This window comes from Nyctereutes procyonoides, unplaced genomic scaffold (assembly GCF_905146905.1).
Source record: "Nyctereutes procyonoides isolate TBG_1078 unplaced genomic scaffold, NYPRO_anot_genome, whole genome shotgun sequence".
NCBI classification, from domain to species: domain Eukaryota; kingdom Metazoa; phylum Chordata; class Mammalia; order Carnivora; family Canidae; genus Nyctereutes; species Nyctereutes procyonoides.
This window is the reverse complement of record NW_026575037.1, coordinates 5780855-5798843: the sequence shown is the minus strand read 5'-3', so window position 1 is coordinate 5798843 and position 17989 is coordinate 5780855. Positions and strand designations below refer to the sequence as shown.

At 36.1% G+C, this 17989-nt stretch overlaps 1 protein-coding gene across 5 annotated transcripts in view; it reads right to left on the bottom strand.

The window, feature by feature from the left end:
* RASAL2 (RAS protein activator like 2) overlaps window positions 1–17989 on the bottom strand; it is a 353302-nt gene that overhangs the window by 134270 nt on the left and 201043 nt on the right. Inside the window, exon 1 of one of the 5 annotated variants that reach the window (XM_055319257.1) lies at window positions 10646–10780. The exons of the other annotated variants lie outside the window; for them this stretch is intronic. Within the exon in view, the coding sequence (XP_055175232.1) occupies window positions 10646–10658 (13 nt within the window). The 5' untranslated portion in view covers window positions 10659–10780. Of the gene's footprint in view, window positions 1–10645; window positions 10781–17989 lie in introns of those variants that run through there. 5 annotated transcript variants of the gene reach the window in all.

The following is a 17989-nucleotide window of genomic DNA, read 5'->3' as shown; positions in this document are numbered from 1 at the left end:
TCACTTTTGTTTGGGAAATTCTTTCTCTCTCCTTTAATTCTGAACGATACCCTGGCTGGGGGCATATTCCTGGTTGGCAGCTATGTGCTTCTGGCCTAGAAAGTTTCTATTGAAAAATCGGGTGATAGTCTTATAGACTTGTGAGTAACTATTTGCTTTTCTCTTGTTGCTTTTAAGATTCTCTTGTACATAACAATTTGCTTTTATCTTGCTGCTTTTAAGATTCTCTCTTTAATTTTCAACACTTTCATCATTATTTATATTAGCTTGAACCTCCTTGGGTTCATCTTGTTTGGGATTCTTTGTGCTTCTTGGACCTGGATGTCTCTTTTCTTCCAGGTTAGGGAAGTTGTCAGTTACTATTTCCTCAGATAAGTTTTCTGTTTTTCTCCTTCTGGAACCCTACAAGGCAAATGTTTTTATGTTTGATTCTGTCTCCCAGTGGTCCTTTAACCGATCCTCATTTTTTAAATTCTTTTTTTGTTGTTGTTGTTCAGCTTCAGTGATCTCCACTACTCTGACTTCCAGATTGCCAATCTGTTTTTTTTTGCATCCTCTAATCTGCTGCAGATTCCCTCAAGTTTATTTTTCATTTCAGTTATTTTATTCCTCAGCTCTGATTAGTTATTTTTAAACATTTTTTTCTCTCTTTGATGAAGTTCTCACTGAGTTCATCCATTCTTCTCTCAATCTCAGTAAGAATCTTTACTTTGACCCCATTATTAAATAGATTGCTGACCTCAGTTTTATTTACTTATTTTTCTGAGGTGTTGTCTTTTTCTTTCCTTTGGGACATATTCCTCTTTTTATTTTAGCTGATTCTGTTTGATTCTATGTATTAGGTAGACCAGCTATGTCTGGATGTCATAGCTATGTCAGGAGCTATGTCTCCTGGTCTTAAAACTAGTGGCCTTATATAGAAAGCATCCTACTCCCTGATCATCAGAACAAGGAATTCCCAGGGCTGTCCCATGTGTGGGCTGTATGAGCCCTCTTGTTGTGATTGGGCCAGGACAGCTGTGGGTGTGTTGGTGTGCAGACCTCTCAGCCAGCTGTACATGTTTCAAGTGTGCTGGTGGGTGGGGTTAGCCTCCACCCACCTTGGTAGGAGTAATAGTGGAAGAATATCAGTTCTGGCTGAAGCTGCCCACTGGGTATGGGAGAAAGGTAGTCACTTTGGGGGGACACTGGTCCTAAATGAGGCAGCCTGCTAGGTGTGGCAGAGTTGGAGTCACTTTGGAGGGGCATCTGCCAGGGCAGGCAGGGTGGGTGGGGCAGGTTCACAGGAAATGTCAGAGAAGGGCAAGTGGTACTAACAAAGAAGATGAAGAGTGTCAAAAGTGACTCCTACTACCATCCAGCCAACTAGGCTAAATGGGGACAAGATAAACAGTGCTTACCAGCATTCCTATTCTTGGAGAAAGTTCCTATAGATCCCTTACCTCCAGCACATGCCCTAAAATCAGTCAATAAATCTTCATGTATAACCTAGGTGCTATTCCAACTGCCATCTCTATGCTGGGTCTTGAACCATGTGATACAATTTGCTGGCCCTCTAAGAGCAGAGTCTCAGTTTCCTATAGCCTTCTGGCTCTTCTGGAGTTAAGGTTCACTAATTTTCAAAGGCAAACACTGTGGGAGCTCATCTTCCTGTTGCAGATTCTCAGGGTTGGGGGTGCCTGATATGGGGCTTAATCCCATCACTTCTCAAGGAAGACATTCTATGTCTGTGATATGGCCTCAACTTGTAGGTCACTGTGCCAGGGATTTGGTTCCTGACTGTGTTTCTACCCCTCCTCCAAACACAACATGGCTTCTCTTTATTATTTATTCTGTGGAAAAGCTATTCTGCTAGTTTTCAGGTCCTTTTCAGAGTGAGTTACATTATATGAACTCAAGATCCTCCTACTCCACTATCCTCCTCCTTTTTTATTATAAAATATTTTTAAAACTGAGGTATGACATACGAAAATTAGCATTTTATATGGTGCACTCAGAGCCTGAAAAAAACCTATGATTTGCATAATGCAAATTTATTTTGAAGATCTACATGCAAGCTTGGTCTCTCAATGCCTTCCCCATCTAATCCTTTAATGACCCAAATGTAAAGTCCTTTACTGCACACATAGACCAGACAACTTTCAATATGAAAACAAGCATGGCATCATTCTTCATCCCCTTCATAAATAAAAAGGACATTCAAAGAATATTAGCATCTTAGAAGTTTGTTTAGTTTTTTTTGTTTTGTTTTTTTTCCAAATCAAAATGGAGAAATTACAGAAATATCTTAAACCCTTTGCTGAAGTATAACATACACTCAGAAAAGTGTATAAATAATGAGTATACAGGTTAATAAATTTTCTCAAATGGAACTCATCCCAATAACCAGCATTGGGATTAAGCAAAGACAGAACAGAACATTGCCAGCAGCCAAATGCTTCCTTTATATACTCTTTCCAATCATTACCCCATACAGATAATCACCATCCTGACTTCTATCACCTTCTGATGAGTTTGAACTTTATATAAATATAATCACACAGTGTATATATTCTTTTGAGACTAACTTTTCATGCTCTACATACATTTGTGAGATTTATTCTGTTGCATGAAGCAGTAGTTTGTTCTTTGTCAATGCTGTAGAGAATTCCATTGTGTAAGCAAACCATTCTATCCATTCTACTGCTGATGAGCATTTGGGCAGTTTCTGATTTTTAGCTGTTTCAAAGGGTGCTATTATGAACATTTTTGTACAGGTTTTTTGGTGAGCCTATTTATGCATTCTATTGGCACATAAATAAGTGTGGAACTGCTGAGTCATGGAGCATTGTTTGACTCTACTAGATATTGTCAAATAGTGCTCCAAAGTAGTTATATAAATTTATACTTCCATCAGCAGTATAAAAATTCCTTTTGTTTTAGATTCTTGTCAACATTTGGCATTTTCTATTTTTCTCATTTTAGACATTCTGAGGGGTATATAATTCCATTTTGGTTTAAATTTGCATTTCCCTGATAATAATAAAACCAAGTACCTTTCCATATACTGAATGGCTATCTGGATTGCTTCTTTTTGTAAATTAGGCATTCAAGTCATACCTTTCTCTCACTGATGTGTAGGAGTTTGTTATATAGAATAACTGGATAATAAAATTTTTAAATTTCTCATTTCAAACAAAACAAATGAATAAACAAATGAAAAAGCAGAATCATATCTATAAATCCAGGGGACAAACTGATGGTTACCAGAGCAGAGGGGAGAAGGGAGTATGGGCAAAATGGGTGAATGAAGGGGAGTGGGAGATGCAGGCTTCCAGTTAGTGAATGAATAAGTCTCACAGAAGAAATAAAAGGCACAGGATAGGAAATAGAGTCAATGATACTGTAATAGCTTGTGTGGTGAGAGAAGATAGTTACACTTGTGGGGAGCATAGTGTAATACATAGAGAAGTTGAATCACTATGTTGTACACCTGAATCTAATGTAATATTGTATGTCAACTCTTCTCAAAAAAATGAAATGAAATAAAAATTTCTCTTTTCAGACTGTCAGAGGAAAACATAAGCAACATCTGGATTAAATCTGAAGAGTCTTAAAACAGTTTCTATTCTCCTGTAACATGGGTTTGACAGGGGAAAAGTGAAATAAAAAGTCTGTCTTTAAATATTTAATTCAAGAACTAAGCAAAATGAAAATGGATTTATAATTTCTGACACTGGGAGAAGCCTAATGGGAAACTGTCATAAATTACTGCCCTTTGTAGCAATAAAATAGTCATATCCTTGAAGCTCACTATTTCTTGTTAATTAAAATTTCATTGTCAAATACATTTTGCAGTCTGCTCACAAGAACATATGTTTCTGGGGGGAAAAAAACAACAATTGGTAAATAATTGGCTGGATTTTCCTTTTAAAGGACCAGACAAAGCCAGGGTTCTGGTTTTAAATATCCTTCCATTTAGAAACAAAACAAGGGTGCCTGGGTGGCTCACTCATTAAGCTTCCAACTCTTGATTTCAGCTCAGGTCATGATCTCAAGATTGTGGAGTTTGCTTAGGATTCTCTCCCTCTGGTCCTCCCCCTGCTTGTACTCTCTCTTTAAAATAAATAAAATCTTTAAAAAAATAAAAGCAAAACAAACACCCAGCTCTCCCCTTGCTCCCCCAAAGAACAACCCTGAAATAAAGTGGTGTCATCGGGGGTTGACCTACACAATTTTACTGAGGCACAAAGGACAAACAAATTTAGTTCCACTAGACTGCTGCCTTGTCATTACAATAAATTCCCTCTGCATAATACCTTTTGGGTTTGTATAAGCTAAAAAATGTTTCTAAGGGAGGCTGGTTTTCATTCCTATAATGACAGCAGTAATTCCTAGGATTTTTTTCTTTACATCATGTTTTTGGTTTTGTTAATAAAAATGGTTGACACCAGACACCAGGTCCAATTGAAAAAAATAAACTACTTTTTTGAAAATTTACCTTTAAAGGTTGACCATCAATCAAATATAAATACTGAGTGCTGGGACGCCTGGGTGGCTCAACAGATGAGCATCTGCCTTCGGCTCAGGGAGTGATCCCAGGATCTGGGATCAAGTCCCACATTGGGCTCCCTGTGAGGAGCCTGCTTTTCCCTCTGCCTATGTCTCTGCCTCTCTCTCTCTCTCTCATGAATAAATAAATAAATCTTAAAAAAAAAAAAACAAACAAAACTGAGTGCTGCATTTGTAAGGGAAGGAAATGAATAAAAATAAAATTACCATAAACATATTCCAAAATTTAAGCAATAGTGGCAATGTAAATATTTACAATTAAAATGATAGCACTGGTAAAATAGAGTGACATTTATTGTTTCAGGAAACCACTGTGCTGTTTCACTGAACTTTGTTCAAGTGGAGGCAAAATCCTTCAAGGAAAATCTCATGGTGTATGTAAGCAAATTCTATAGAATATAAAATAAAGATTTTTAATCCACTAAAAACCTTCTTAAATTTCAACCATGTAATGGAGACTCACAAAAATCAGACCAAATACTATGTGATGTCATTACTTTAACCACATAAATAGAAATTAATCTATTACCTTTTCTTTGAATGAGTATTTCTCAGACTTTGAGAAAATGCTAGTAAGAAATACTATATAACCATGCTGAGCCAACTCTTACAAATAGGCTCTTTACTCTTTAGGTGCTTGCACAGAATTTATAAATAGAAGCCAGTGGCCTAGGTGTCTTTCTTTTTTTTTTTTTTAAGCAATTTCTGAGGATGATTTTTATTTAACACACTCAATGCTTTTTGAGGTTGGCAATATTATCATCAACACTTTAAAAAAAGATTTCTGAGTTTTATAAAGCTGAGGCTACATAGAAGAGCATGGTTTATATAGACCTGTGATTAATATTTCACAGAGGAACAGCAAAAAAAATGTATGTTGTCCATAGCCTATACCATAACAGCACCAGGCAGGCTGACCCCTGCAATACTCTTCCAGTCGTCAGAGTCTGGGAACTAAAGAGGGAACCATTCAAATCCCTAATTTTGCAGGACATACTCAAATATCCACCTTAAAAAGCTTTTTGAATTCTTGCTTTATTGCTTTCCAGCTTGTATGCAGCTTAAGAAACTAAAACCCAGAACACTCATTAATCCATTTGGTAATCCAAATTCTGATTTGAATTTTCCAATTTCCAAAGAGCATATCCTTTCTTCTGTAGCACTTTCCTACATTCCTCCTCGTCCTGATATTCCTCTTTATGTTTTCCACTTTAACTTGAAAATATCAAATTAGAATTAAATTATTCCATTTAAGCCTTAGATCTATACCTCTGTTTAGGTGCTTGCACAGAATTTATAAATAGAAGCCAGTGGCCTAGGTGTCTTTTTTTTTTTTTTTTTGAAAAGTCAGCTGCTGTTTTATTGGAGGCACCATCGTGGGAAGGGAGGCCAGAGCTGTGACCCTTAGCTCTGCCGTGGAGGGGGGGCAGGCCCTGGATCAGAAGGGCCGGCGAGGCCCGCTGGCCTTCCGGGCCGCAGAGCGGAGGGGCAGGCCGCGTTGTGCTCCCAGAGCAGGGCGGCGAAGGCACCTAGAACTGAACGTTCAGGCTCGGGCACAGGCTCCCAGCTCTTGGTACACAAAATATGATCATTCTCTGTAAGAGACTTATCACACTTTGTCCTCTTCTTTGAATGAACAAACCCATTTCTTTCTATACAGTCACACAGGCTAGACTTTTTTGCGGCTCTTCTTACACTCACTTTGACACATCATTCTTTTTCTTAAAAAAAAAAGGGGGGGGGATAAATTATTTTATATGCTACGTGTTTCTGGCAAAAGGAGGTACTGAAGTAGAGACTCAAACATCTTTCTTTCTCCTATCTGACTCAACAGGTAAGAAATCAAATCAGGTATACACTGTCCATTTGAAGTATAATTTAACAAAAAAGTTATGAACCAGAATATTAAAAGAGTGGAAGAATATCCAATTTCTCTAGTCTTCATATTAACTAAAGTTACTATCTATGAATAGTTAACTATGCAACAGTACTGTTAAAAAATTTTCAAACCTACTCCACAGTCTTAGAATTAGATGCAAGACTTCAGAGTTAGCAACTCGTTCAACAGGTTAGCTGTCCTATGTGACACCTGATCCTGAATGACACTTACCTGATCCTGGCAGCTTAAGTTGCTTACTTTAGAAAACCTGACATAAGAGCAAGAAAAAAAAAAAAGGAAAGAAAGAAAGAGCAAGAACACCAGGTAACTTTTTCTTCCTCAAATAATAGGACTGCACTAACTTAAAAGAACTTTTCAAGTTGCTGCTTCAGTAATTCACTTACTCCTAAAATACAGTAAACCTGAGAATGACAAAAATATGGAGTCTCTACAGAGTCAGATTATTGATAACTCCTCACTGGCTCCCTCTCTGGTTTTTAACTTCATAGTACTCCTAATTCAACTGAATGGTAAAGTCTGAGTAGGGGCAAGGAGGACACCAGAAGATAAAGACCATCTGAATTTTAATGACTGATTCAGTAAATCTCTCCTACTTGTCAAGTACATACAAAGAAGGTATTATCACTGGCAATGCTTAAGGCTTCTAAACACAAGCTGAGATCATACCCATAATTAAATGTGGAATCTGGTAGACTGAATCCCAATCAGCACTTTAAAAAAAGAGAGAGAGAGAAAAGAAGAAAGAAAGAAAAAGACAGCGATAAGGAGTCATATTGCTAAGTCATGACTCATTTTTTTTGAATCGTTGTTCATGAGTAAACAACAGAATACAATCATTTTTTCCCCTTCTCTGTGCTAAGAACTAGATATTTTAAGTAAGTTTATCAACTCAAGTATAAGAATCTGGTGAACTTTATTTCACAATAATCACCTGCTCCTTTACTAAAACTGATATACTGGAAATTAAGAACAAGAACCGCCACAAACAACCACTAGAGAGCATGAAAGAACAGAAGAGAACAGAAGGAACAAACGCAGACTGTAACACTTTTTCTCTCTAGAGACCAGTGAAGGTCAAGAATGAAGCAGAAGGGGGAAATACATCCGTCTTATGTACATAAAAAGATTCCCAGAGTTTTGAGTGAATAATCAGGTAACTTTTACAAGTAAGGAATTAATTTGACAACCCAGAGCATTTTAGATGTCTAGCTTCAAGTTCTTGCTCTTGGTCTGTTTTTTGTCTTCACTTTTGTTTGAAAAGATGTTATTCTTATGGTTTTAACTGGGATACAAAACAAAATTATATTCAAGAAACTGCAGTGAGAAAGCAGAAGTAGCAATTCCTTCGAAAGAGATAAAAGTTTTAATCAACTATAGCCAACCTTTTGTTAGACAAATATCATAGCTATATTGCAGAGCTCTGTACTTTCTTTGAAATTTTAGTATAAAAACTGTATTTCTATGGAGAGAGAAATGTATATATATATATATATATATATATATATATATATATATATATTTCATGAAAAACATTTGAAAGAAATTAATATCAAGGAAAAACCAGGAAGAGAGAAAAGGGGTCTGGCTCCAGAAAACACTGGTCAAAGAAGAATGATTTCATTCCCATAGGGGAGTTTTTCTTATGTCACTCATTTCACTCAACCCCTTCTATTCCCATTTAAATATTGTCTTTAGTCACAAAATTGCTTACTATTGCTTTTCTCTAACACAGAAAGTATAAACCTGTATAATCTTATAACTGTATTCAGGAGAAGAAAAGGAGTGTTTCCTTCTAATATTTTCTCTAAGGTACGGTAATGAGTTTTATAAAGGTTAGTTTGGTTAATAAAATAGCTTCTTTTAAGTTAGTTTAATAAAATACCAGCACTAGATTAATGACCTCTGGCTGTTTCTGATACAGAGAAATATACTCAGGCTAAATGCCCATCCTAATAATTACCCATTTATCCATCCATCCATCCATCCATCCATCTATCAATCAATCATACACACATAACATAATGTGTGCACACACACATATGGCAGTCCCTTCACACATTCCATGAAGGATAAAAGACAAGAGAAAAACCCAAGCCATGTGTAATACACATGAACACTTAATTGGATAGAGCATTATGCCCTCATTCTCACAGTCATCAAGTCCTCTTGTAAACAGTGTGCTTAAATAATGGATTCTGCACTAAAACAAACAGTCTCTTGTTTCCTACTGGGTGGAGAATGCACTTTGTAATTTGGTTTCTGATAGCCAAGAGCAGTAATGAAACTATTCCTTACAACTTACTGCTCATCCCACACAGACTTGTAAATCAGCACACAGGCCCAGTTGAAAACTGGAATGAGCAGGTCAAGCTTTAACACAAAAGGGCCACATCCCTTCACTGTGCTTATAAGCCACATCGAGCTAACTTGTTCCCAGGAGCTGTAAAGAGCCATGACAGATCCTTTTGACAGCGGCTATCTCTACTATTTAGCTCACTAGAATAGTGTGGCCTCTCTCAACCCCACAATGGTCTGCACAAAAATGGAAAGGGCAGCAACCTTTTTTAGAGACTAAATGAAAATGTATGAAGACAGATGTCCACTGTCTGTGGTGGCTCTTGAGCTCTTCCAGTTAAGTTCTCCTCTAACACATAATTCATGAGAGGGAGTAACAGAGGACCCTTACAAATGTAGAGAAAAAGAGCTGGAGCTTGGATAAGTAAGCAAGTGGTCCCAACGGTTGGATAATTTAAAAACGTTATCTCATATAAAAAAAAATTAACATAGAGAAGGCAGTGAATACAGAACAATTTTTTGCTTCCCATAAATAGATACAAGTAATGAAATTAGATACAAGATTTACTGAAAGTATATAGAAAATTGCTAAGTCCTAAAATCTTTAGGAGAAATTAAAATCAGTTTAAAATAATTTTAATTTCATATACAAATACTCAGAATATGCCACAGCTATGTAATTGTTTATATAAAAGTAACAAGCTATAGCCATTTTCCTTAATTGAACACCATTTTTTTCTTCTGATACTTTGTTATATATTTTTGGTTTTGATTGAGAATGTAGTATTAATACTGATTTGATGATATCCAGCCCTCAGTATCTCCTTCCCATAAGATTTTAATCTAGGTTTATAATGCATTTGATCTATTTATGCAATAATTCATGGTATTTGAGGCCAACAGATATAGTATAGATAAAATATAAAGCCTGAATATAACTGGTACCATGAAAACAACAGTAAACTGAAAATCAGGAGATCTAGATTTTCATTTCAGTTCTGTTTCTGTGTGATCTAGTCCTCAATGTTCTCATTGAAAATGGAGAGACTCAGGCACTTAGGTGGCTCAGAGGTTGATCATCTGCTTCGGCTCAGGTCATGATCCTGGGGTCCTGGGATAGAGTTCCACATCGAGCTCCCCACAGGGAGCCTGCTTCTCTCTCTGCCTATATCTCTGTCTCTCTCTGTATCTCATGAATAAATAAATAAAATCTTAAAAAAAAAAAAGAAAATGGAGAGACTGGCTTATAAATGATCCCTAAAATATCTTTCAGATGCAATTTTCAATGAGCTAATTGGTTAAAGTCTCTAAGCTGTCATCTGTTGGCAAAGGATATTAAAAGTCTACCTCAGGCAGAAAGAACAAGCAAAGTTCTCCTCCAAATGCTCTACTGTTGTGTACAGATCCAACCTGTTGAACTTTCTGAATGACATGGATTTATTTATGTGTTTCTGAGACTCAAGCAAGGCTATTAAATTCTTATTGATGGTCAATATATTTTGTCTCCCTCAAAGAGAAATGAGCAACATCCATTCCCAGTCATCTTAATATTTCATAAAGAATTTTGGAATTCTTATCTTCAGAATAAGAATCCACTTCAAATTATTAAAAGAACAAGTAAATGCTGCATTGTTAATATTTTGCTATGATTGCTGCCCTTTTAATTTATCTGAGTTTCTCAAATGGCTCTTCTTGTGCTGGATTTTGTACTGGAATGCCGATAGCCTCCACACAATATTCCTGTGAACTGACAGGAATGAAAACCAACCTACTTCTTTAAAGCCAATAATCACAAAGGTTAGCAGTCATTGCATTTGTATAATAAAAATAAACTGCCACATTCCCTTTAAATATGTACAAGCTTAATTTCAGACTCAGGCAGACTCAAGGATCTCTTACCTGGGGTCTGCATTCTGCGAAGTTTCTGGGTGTTGCTAACATGATCCTTCCGGCATGCCAGTCAGAAACTCAAAACACTTGTATACAGTCCTCGCCCATGCTTGCTCTGGCTGGCGCTCTGCTCTCTTTTTGCTCTCGCTCTGTGCCTCAGACAGTTTGGAATGCAGAAAAGCCAGAGCCAACGCCAGTCAAACTCAAGCCTTTTTTTCTTTTTCCCAGTTCTTTTGCTACAGAGCACTCAACAATAGCCACCCTTCCTTACTCACTGCACGTTTTTTGCATAGCACTGGGTACAGGCAATCTACTTCAGGAGAAGCAATGGATTTACAAAGCTAGAAAACTCATTTTTTTCTGTCCCAAGAGGAAGTAGGAGGGATACATGCATCTCCGCATTTTAAGAAGGGACTTTTTTTTTAAAGCGGTCTGTTTTAAAATCTGTCATATTTTAGGGAAATGAAAAATAATACACATTTCAGAGATTCTTATTTTGAATATTATGCTGAATTAAAACAAACTTTTCAAAGTACAAAAAGTAGGTAAATATCTTACAACTAATGTGGTGTATATAGAAGTATATATAAATTCACTCTATAAATTACTTTCTTACAGCAGAAATATTTCAAATTTGGAAAAGGAAAATTGTATATCCCTAAAATCCTTCATTCAGCTCTTAAGCTAGAACATCATTTTAAAAATAAAGAAAAATTTAATTTTATAAACTGAGTGGCTCTTGACTCATTAAGTCAACTACATGTGATGAGATTATATATAACATCATTGTTCTTAGCTATCATTTCAACTTGTTTTAAAACCAGACATATTTCTAAGGGTTTTTCCCCCTATGTTCCAAAAATGGAAGACAGGTCAATGATGTAATCTTCATTATTGGTATGATGACCTAACACATTATGCAGCTGCTCAGTTGCTGAGGTTAGCAGGTCACAAATGATCAATTAAAAAATTCACAGTTTGAATCCTTGAGCAGATCCCACCTGCCACTGCAGACAGAGGGAACAGGACAGACATGAGAAGAACACAGTATCAATATTATCTACCACTTATCAAACAGCTCATGGAAAGACATACACTCCATCTAGCTATATGTCTGTATATATTCTATATCCGATACATCTCTTGCACTATTTAGATACACATATATACACACAAGTATGCATACATACATATGTGTTTGTGAATATATGTATATTCCTTTTCCTTCCTACCTCCCCACCCAAGTCTCGAAGATTTAAATTTAAAGTTTCCTTTAACACCATCTAATTTGGTTTTGGTTATTTAGTCTCATCTTTCTCGAAAAATCATTTACGTTCTAATATTATTGCATTTTCTTCTGCCTTTACTTCTGGTTTCCTATTTCTACTTCAAACCCTAGTGCTATGCAGGTAAGAAGCACAGAGAGAGAAAGGCATAAACAAAAGTCATACAGAAAGGAACAAACTATGAGTCTGACTAGGAGGAATTTCAGACCACAGATCCCACCTTGCCCTATATGAAACAACACACCAACAACACCTACACTCTTCCTCCAGGGGTAATACAGCTTTATCAAGTATATCATTTATAATCCCTTAAAATTGTGCAAAGCACACTGAAATTATTTTTCCTTGCTATTCCTATGAATAATTTTAAGAAATAGATCATGATTTCCATAATTCTACCCAAGTAGTTAGAACTAAGGACAAGTTAGTCTAGTTACAAGGAAGAGAGATTTCAGGTCAAGAAAGGTAAGTCAGAGATCCTGGAAACAGCTTTCTGCAAGGGCTCCCTGCTATAAGAGACAGTGACTCTCTAACTCTTCCCACACAGGTGAATATCCATTTGCTGAATATACTGTAGGGCTGTAGTTCTCAAACTATGCTACTGAACAATGCAAAAGTTCTGATGAGAAAACAAGGTAACAGCAACCTTTTCCCAAATGACAGAAAAGGTTCACATATACAATTTTCTCAAGTGTGAGTTTTTCTTTTTAAATATATTCTAAAATGTTAGAATCTATTACTGTTAACTAACATTAAAGAAGCCTAGAATAGTTCCAAATTCAGATCATAATGACATTGTCAGATATATGCAGGTTAATTATAACAATGGTTTATTATGTTCTGCAAAAAGCACTTTTACTACCTGCTTAAATCTGAGAACCACTGTTGAACCAGAAACAACTTTTCTTAAACCCATATGTTATTTCATTATTCAACACTCCTCAAAGAGGCCTATACACCATACTTTATTCATTTTTACACTAAATCTTTTTTGCAATCTTTTCTGCGCTATTTTTAACTCCTTGTCTTATGCCTTGGTATTGCTTCTTCTGTCTGAAGTCCCCTGGTCCTCTCTTATTTATCCTGCAAAGCCCAGACTTAAAATTATTTTCTTATTTCCTACCCAAAGTTGATCACATTCTCCTCTGCATTTTTTTAATACCCTGTACTATTTTTTCTCTTCAGAGCCCTCACCATTACCTAACATTCTATTAGGTGCTGATGTTTAATGCCCTTTTTCCCATCAGAATGTGAAGGAGATGAAGGGGCAGTGGGGAAACACAGGCGGGGGTGGGGGGGAGGCTCTGTCTTATTTTCAGCTTGTCCACACACTCAGAACGATGTCTGGCAGTAGCAGGTACTTAATAAATGATGGACAAAAATGGATAGATGGATAAAAAATATATTTCACTTATCAAACCTTTCATGAGTATCTAGAGTCAAGAGTATTTTGGAATATCTTGAGGACAGGGATCACAGCACACCTGTTTTCTGATGCCAGAGCCTAGCCCTGTATATGTCATGTGGTGAAACAAGAACATAAAGGAATAAGTCTCAGGCTTGTATGGTTTCAAACAGCTAACTGAAGGCTAAAGAATTATATAACAAGGGAAGGCAGTCATTTCATTATTTACCCAATTAGGACCTACTTGGACCAGGTGGAATCCTGACATGTGAAAGTTGATTCTGGGGCGTCATTTTTCCCTTCTATGAACCCACAGCTGTGTGTTGTGCTACTAGGGAAGGGAAACACAGCTTCTATGGCAAAGACTGAAGAGACTGATAAAATCTTAATCTCCTACAACACTAGGGAGTTCTCCAAGAAGCTAGAGAAGCATGAGTAAATGTTTCATCCTTTAGCCATCCACTCAGTTTAGACAGTGGCTAAAATTCATGTCCACGAAGAAGCTCTGAACTGGTATCAACTCTCAGAACTAGAATACTCAACTCAGTATCCAGCATGTTCATTATGGATATGTCAGGTCACTTAAACCATTTTATTTCTGCTAATAATCACTATGCCCTAATTATTTAGTTTCAAATTCCTTGTCTGTAGAGAGCTGGGTAGGGTTGTCTTGACTAATCCATCTTATGTAGCCATGATCCAACATCATATTTAATAAATAGTGTATTAAGTTGAACTACATGAAAATGCCATTTTTGTTGGCCAATAATGGTCAAATAGCAATGATTAAATGAATATTTAAAAAGATGCAAAGACTGAATGAAGGGTGAGACTAGGTAATTTTCAAGATCTTTTCCAGTTCTGGAATTCCATGATATTATAATTCAAACATAAATGAGAGAATCATTCATTTTCAATGCTTGGTCACCTTGACAGACTATGGTCCTCCTGTTACACACTAACATAGCACTCTGTTCTTGTCCTTTTTGAAACTTAACGCAACTACAATTTAGTTATTCATGTACTGGATGTCTATCTCCTCCTCATCCTGGTGCATACAAACTCCATGGTGGGAGGGACTATACCTGCTTTGTTCACTGATGTATCAGTGCAGAGTATAGGATCTGCCACAGAATAAGTACTTAATAAATATTTGTTGAATAAACAAATAAGTGGACTCTTGAAGGTTATATCTATGTGAATTTCCAAATTCAGTATCAACAATTTTTTTTTCTAAAAAGGCTAGGATAATATTTTTCCAGTTATGAATCAACTAAGTAGTATTCTTTATGAAATTTTTTAAAAGATTTTTATTTATTTATTTATTTATGAGAGACACAGAGAGAGAGAGGCAGAGACACAGGCAGAGGGAGAAGCAGGTTCTATGCAGGGACCCCGATGCAAGACTTGATCCTGGGACCCCAGGACCACACCCTAAGCCAAAGGCAGATAGATGCTCAACAGGTGAGCCACCCAGGCATCCCCACTTTATGACTTTTAATGGATAGAGACAGCATATGTTCCCCCTACCCTTTACAAAAGTAATTATGAAATTCTGACTTTTGTACAGGTATAGAAGTCAATGTGACAACCATTTAGACATCCTAACTGCACAATTTTCCACAAATGCCTAATTTTCTGAAAATCAAAGAACACAAAAAATAAGCTAACTGCATATAATTAAAAATGACTTGCACATCAGTTTTATTCCTTGCCAAAAAAAATTAAAAAAACAAAAAACACTCTTAATACCTACTTCTCCTCTTTCAAGCACAAACACATTTCAGCAGCAGACAAGCTGAGGTATACACCAGGCTGTCTGTGTGCTTCCTCTTTTGAACAGCAGGTGATCAGAAACACAGCTGCTTCTAACCATAAACACAATTTCTATTAAGGTCTCCCCATAAACCAGAGTGGCATTCTGATACTGTGGTCTTCCCACATTCTTTTCAGAGTTCATATTAGAAAAAGACATCATTGTCTATAATTGGAATAACAAACACTAAAGTCACCCACTTTTTCAGAAATGCTTCTGAAATTCTAATTTTTATTTAAGTTTATTTATATATGATGGGACCACAATGAGCACACATACATACACACTTTTCTTTTGATAAAAAAAGTATTATAAAGACTTGAAGGGGATCCCTGGGTGGCTCAGCAGTTTGGCACCTGCCTTCAGCCAGGAGTCCCAGGATCAAGCCCCACATCAGGCTCCCTGCATGGAACCTGCTTCTCCCTCTGCCCGTGTCTCTGCCTGCCTCTCTCTCTCTGCCCCTCTCTCTCTCTCTCTGTCTCTCATAAATAAACAAATAAAATCTTAAAAAGAAAAAAAAAGGCTTGAAGATCTGTTAGTTGTAGGGTCTAGCAAAGTACTTCTAAGAGTTTAGGCAACGAGCATTCCAAGAAGTGACAATTATGCTAGCCATGTAATATTTCCCAAACTTCTGGCTAAGCAGTAGAGCTTTACACCTTGCTTTTCCAGCTACAACAATTTAGTACACTGCATTTCCTTGTCTGAAATGGCAACTAGCATAATAGGGAGTGAGCAAAATCAAAGATCAGTCAACTTCCTAATACTCAGGTGATCATATGAATAGGACCATATTTCAAAGAAAAATAAGCTAAAACTTAAGTGAAAAAAACACAAACAAATCTTTTTCTAATTCTCTTTCATCATGTGAGTAAGAATATGCTACAAGCACAAAAGCAATACTTCTATTTCTATGGAAAAAATTAATTAAGAAACAACAAAAAGCAACTAAAAGCATTTGGAGATATAATAGGATATTAATGGATAATATCTCTGAATGTGCTCAGAGAGCCAAAGACAAGCCTGTGATATTGTCTCTCCTCATTTAAAAAGCAAGCATAGATTGTACTTTAATAAAGCCTTCAAAAAGTTATTTTCTTTAGTGGCTTCAAAATATATACAAAATTATCTGTGAGGCTTGTTGATTTCCTATGAAGCTAATCCACTGTCATGTCAATATGAATTAAAGCACTACCTTTCTCATATACTGCATTATCTTGTTTCTATAAAAAAGTCATTAGGCATTTGTTTTTGGTCTTAAAGAAAATTCACAACTGTGGGCTACTGTTTCCATAAAATCCACTTGGAAAAAGCATAGATGTTATGGTACAGTCATCTTTAGCATACCACTAACACAACAACTTATACACACACTACACAGTTCAAAATACTACTGCATACCTCAGGTTCATTCAATTTCACTCCATTTCCATTATTCCCTTAACTAACTAAACCAAGTTAAAATCTAGTAGAACACTAAGAGATAAGTCATGAAGTATCAAAAAAAGAAAAGGAAAAAATTAGAAAATTCTAACATCAGTTTCCTAGGAAGAAGAGTTCTAAAGTAGACAACCTAAAAAGTAAATGCTGTTTTGTCCATGTTACATATGAGCAAATGGAGACACAGATAGGTCTGAGTGAGTAACATGCCCAAGGTCGCAAAGTGGTAGAGCCAGAATCCATACTTCAGTTAGCTCTGGAGTGCCTTCTCTTAACCACAATGGTATACTAAACTAAACTACTTCTCCAAATTTATCTTAAGTGGCATTTGGGCTTATTATTTTTCTTCTTCACAGCTTTCTGTATTTTTCTAAATTTTCTATAATATTATTAATTTTATAAAAGAGTTTGTATATTGCTCTGGATTAGGTTTATCATCAGCTATGACTCTTTTCTTCAGTGTGTATAAATCCAGATATCATGAAACATATGTCTATTAGAACAATATACTGAATTTCATTCCACTTGTGCTTTTTCATTTATTTCAGCAACTGGACACAGCTCTATTACTTGCAACCTGAGACGAGCTCCTGACTTGAGAATGATAATTTCAAGCGATAATGTGTGAATGTTTTCTGAACATCTGGGTCCTAGGATATGGGGGATAGAAGACAGAAGAGAAGAGTGAGGAAAGGAGGAGATACTCTCAGTCACTTGGTCCCAGATTATGTGTTCTCAGGAAAAATCCAATCAATCTTAAAATCCAATTCAAGAGAATAAGGGACCACTTTTCTCAGTTCTATGGCTATTCTTTTTCTCTTGTGTGTGTATGTATATACATATATGTATATATGTGTATATATATTTATATATGTGTGTATATATATACATATATATACATATATATATATATAAAAGTTCTATACTATAAGAAATGAATTATTCTTCCAGAAAAGGCATAATCAAATAGTATAAAAGGTGCTAGAATTATAGCAGGAAACACATAATCAATTCCTGATCAATTCCAAAACAGTGATCCTACAAAAAAAATCCACAATGCAGTTCAGCAACACAAACACCACATGCAAGGATTTACCATTTGCTTTGAAACAAGCCAATTTTTTCTATCACAAGGGATAACATATTTTCTCTTGGCAATAAAATAGGATATCTAAATTTATTACTATTGAAGCTAAATACAAAATAATTTCACTACCAATAAAAAATTTGAAAATCCTCTGAGAGATTTGTTTCAGTGACAGTAGCAATGAATTCCAATAAAAACAAAGAACTTAGTTTTCAGCATATTCAAGAGTTATGATTATATGGCCATACCATTCTTTAACCTACTTTCAATAGTGGTTACCATTAACAGATAAATCTGCCCCAGGATACAGTAAATTTAGAGA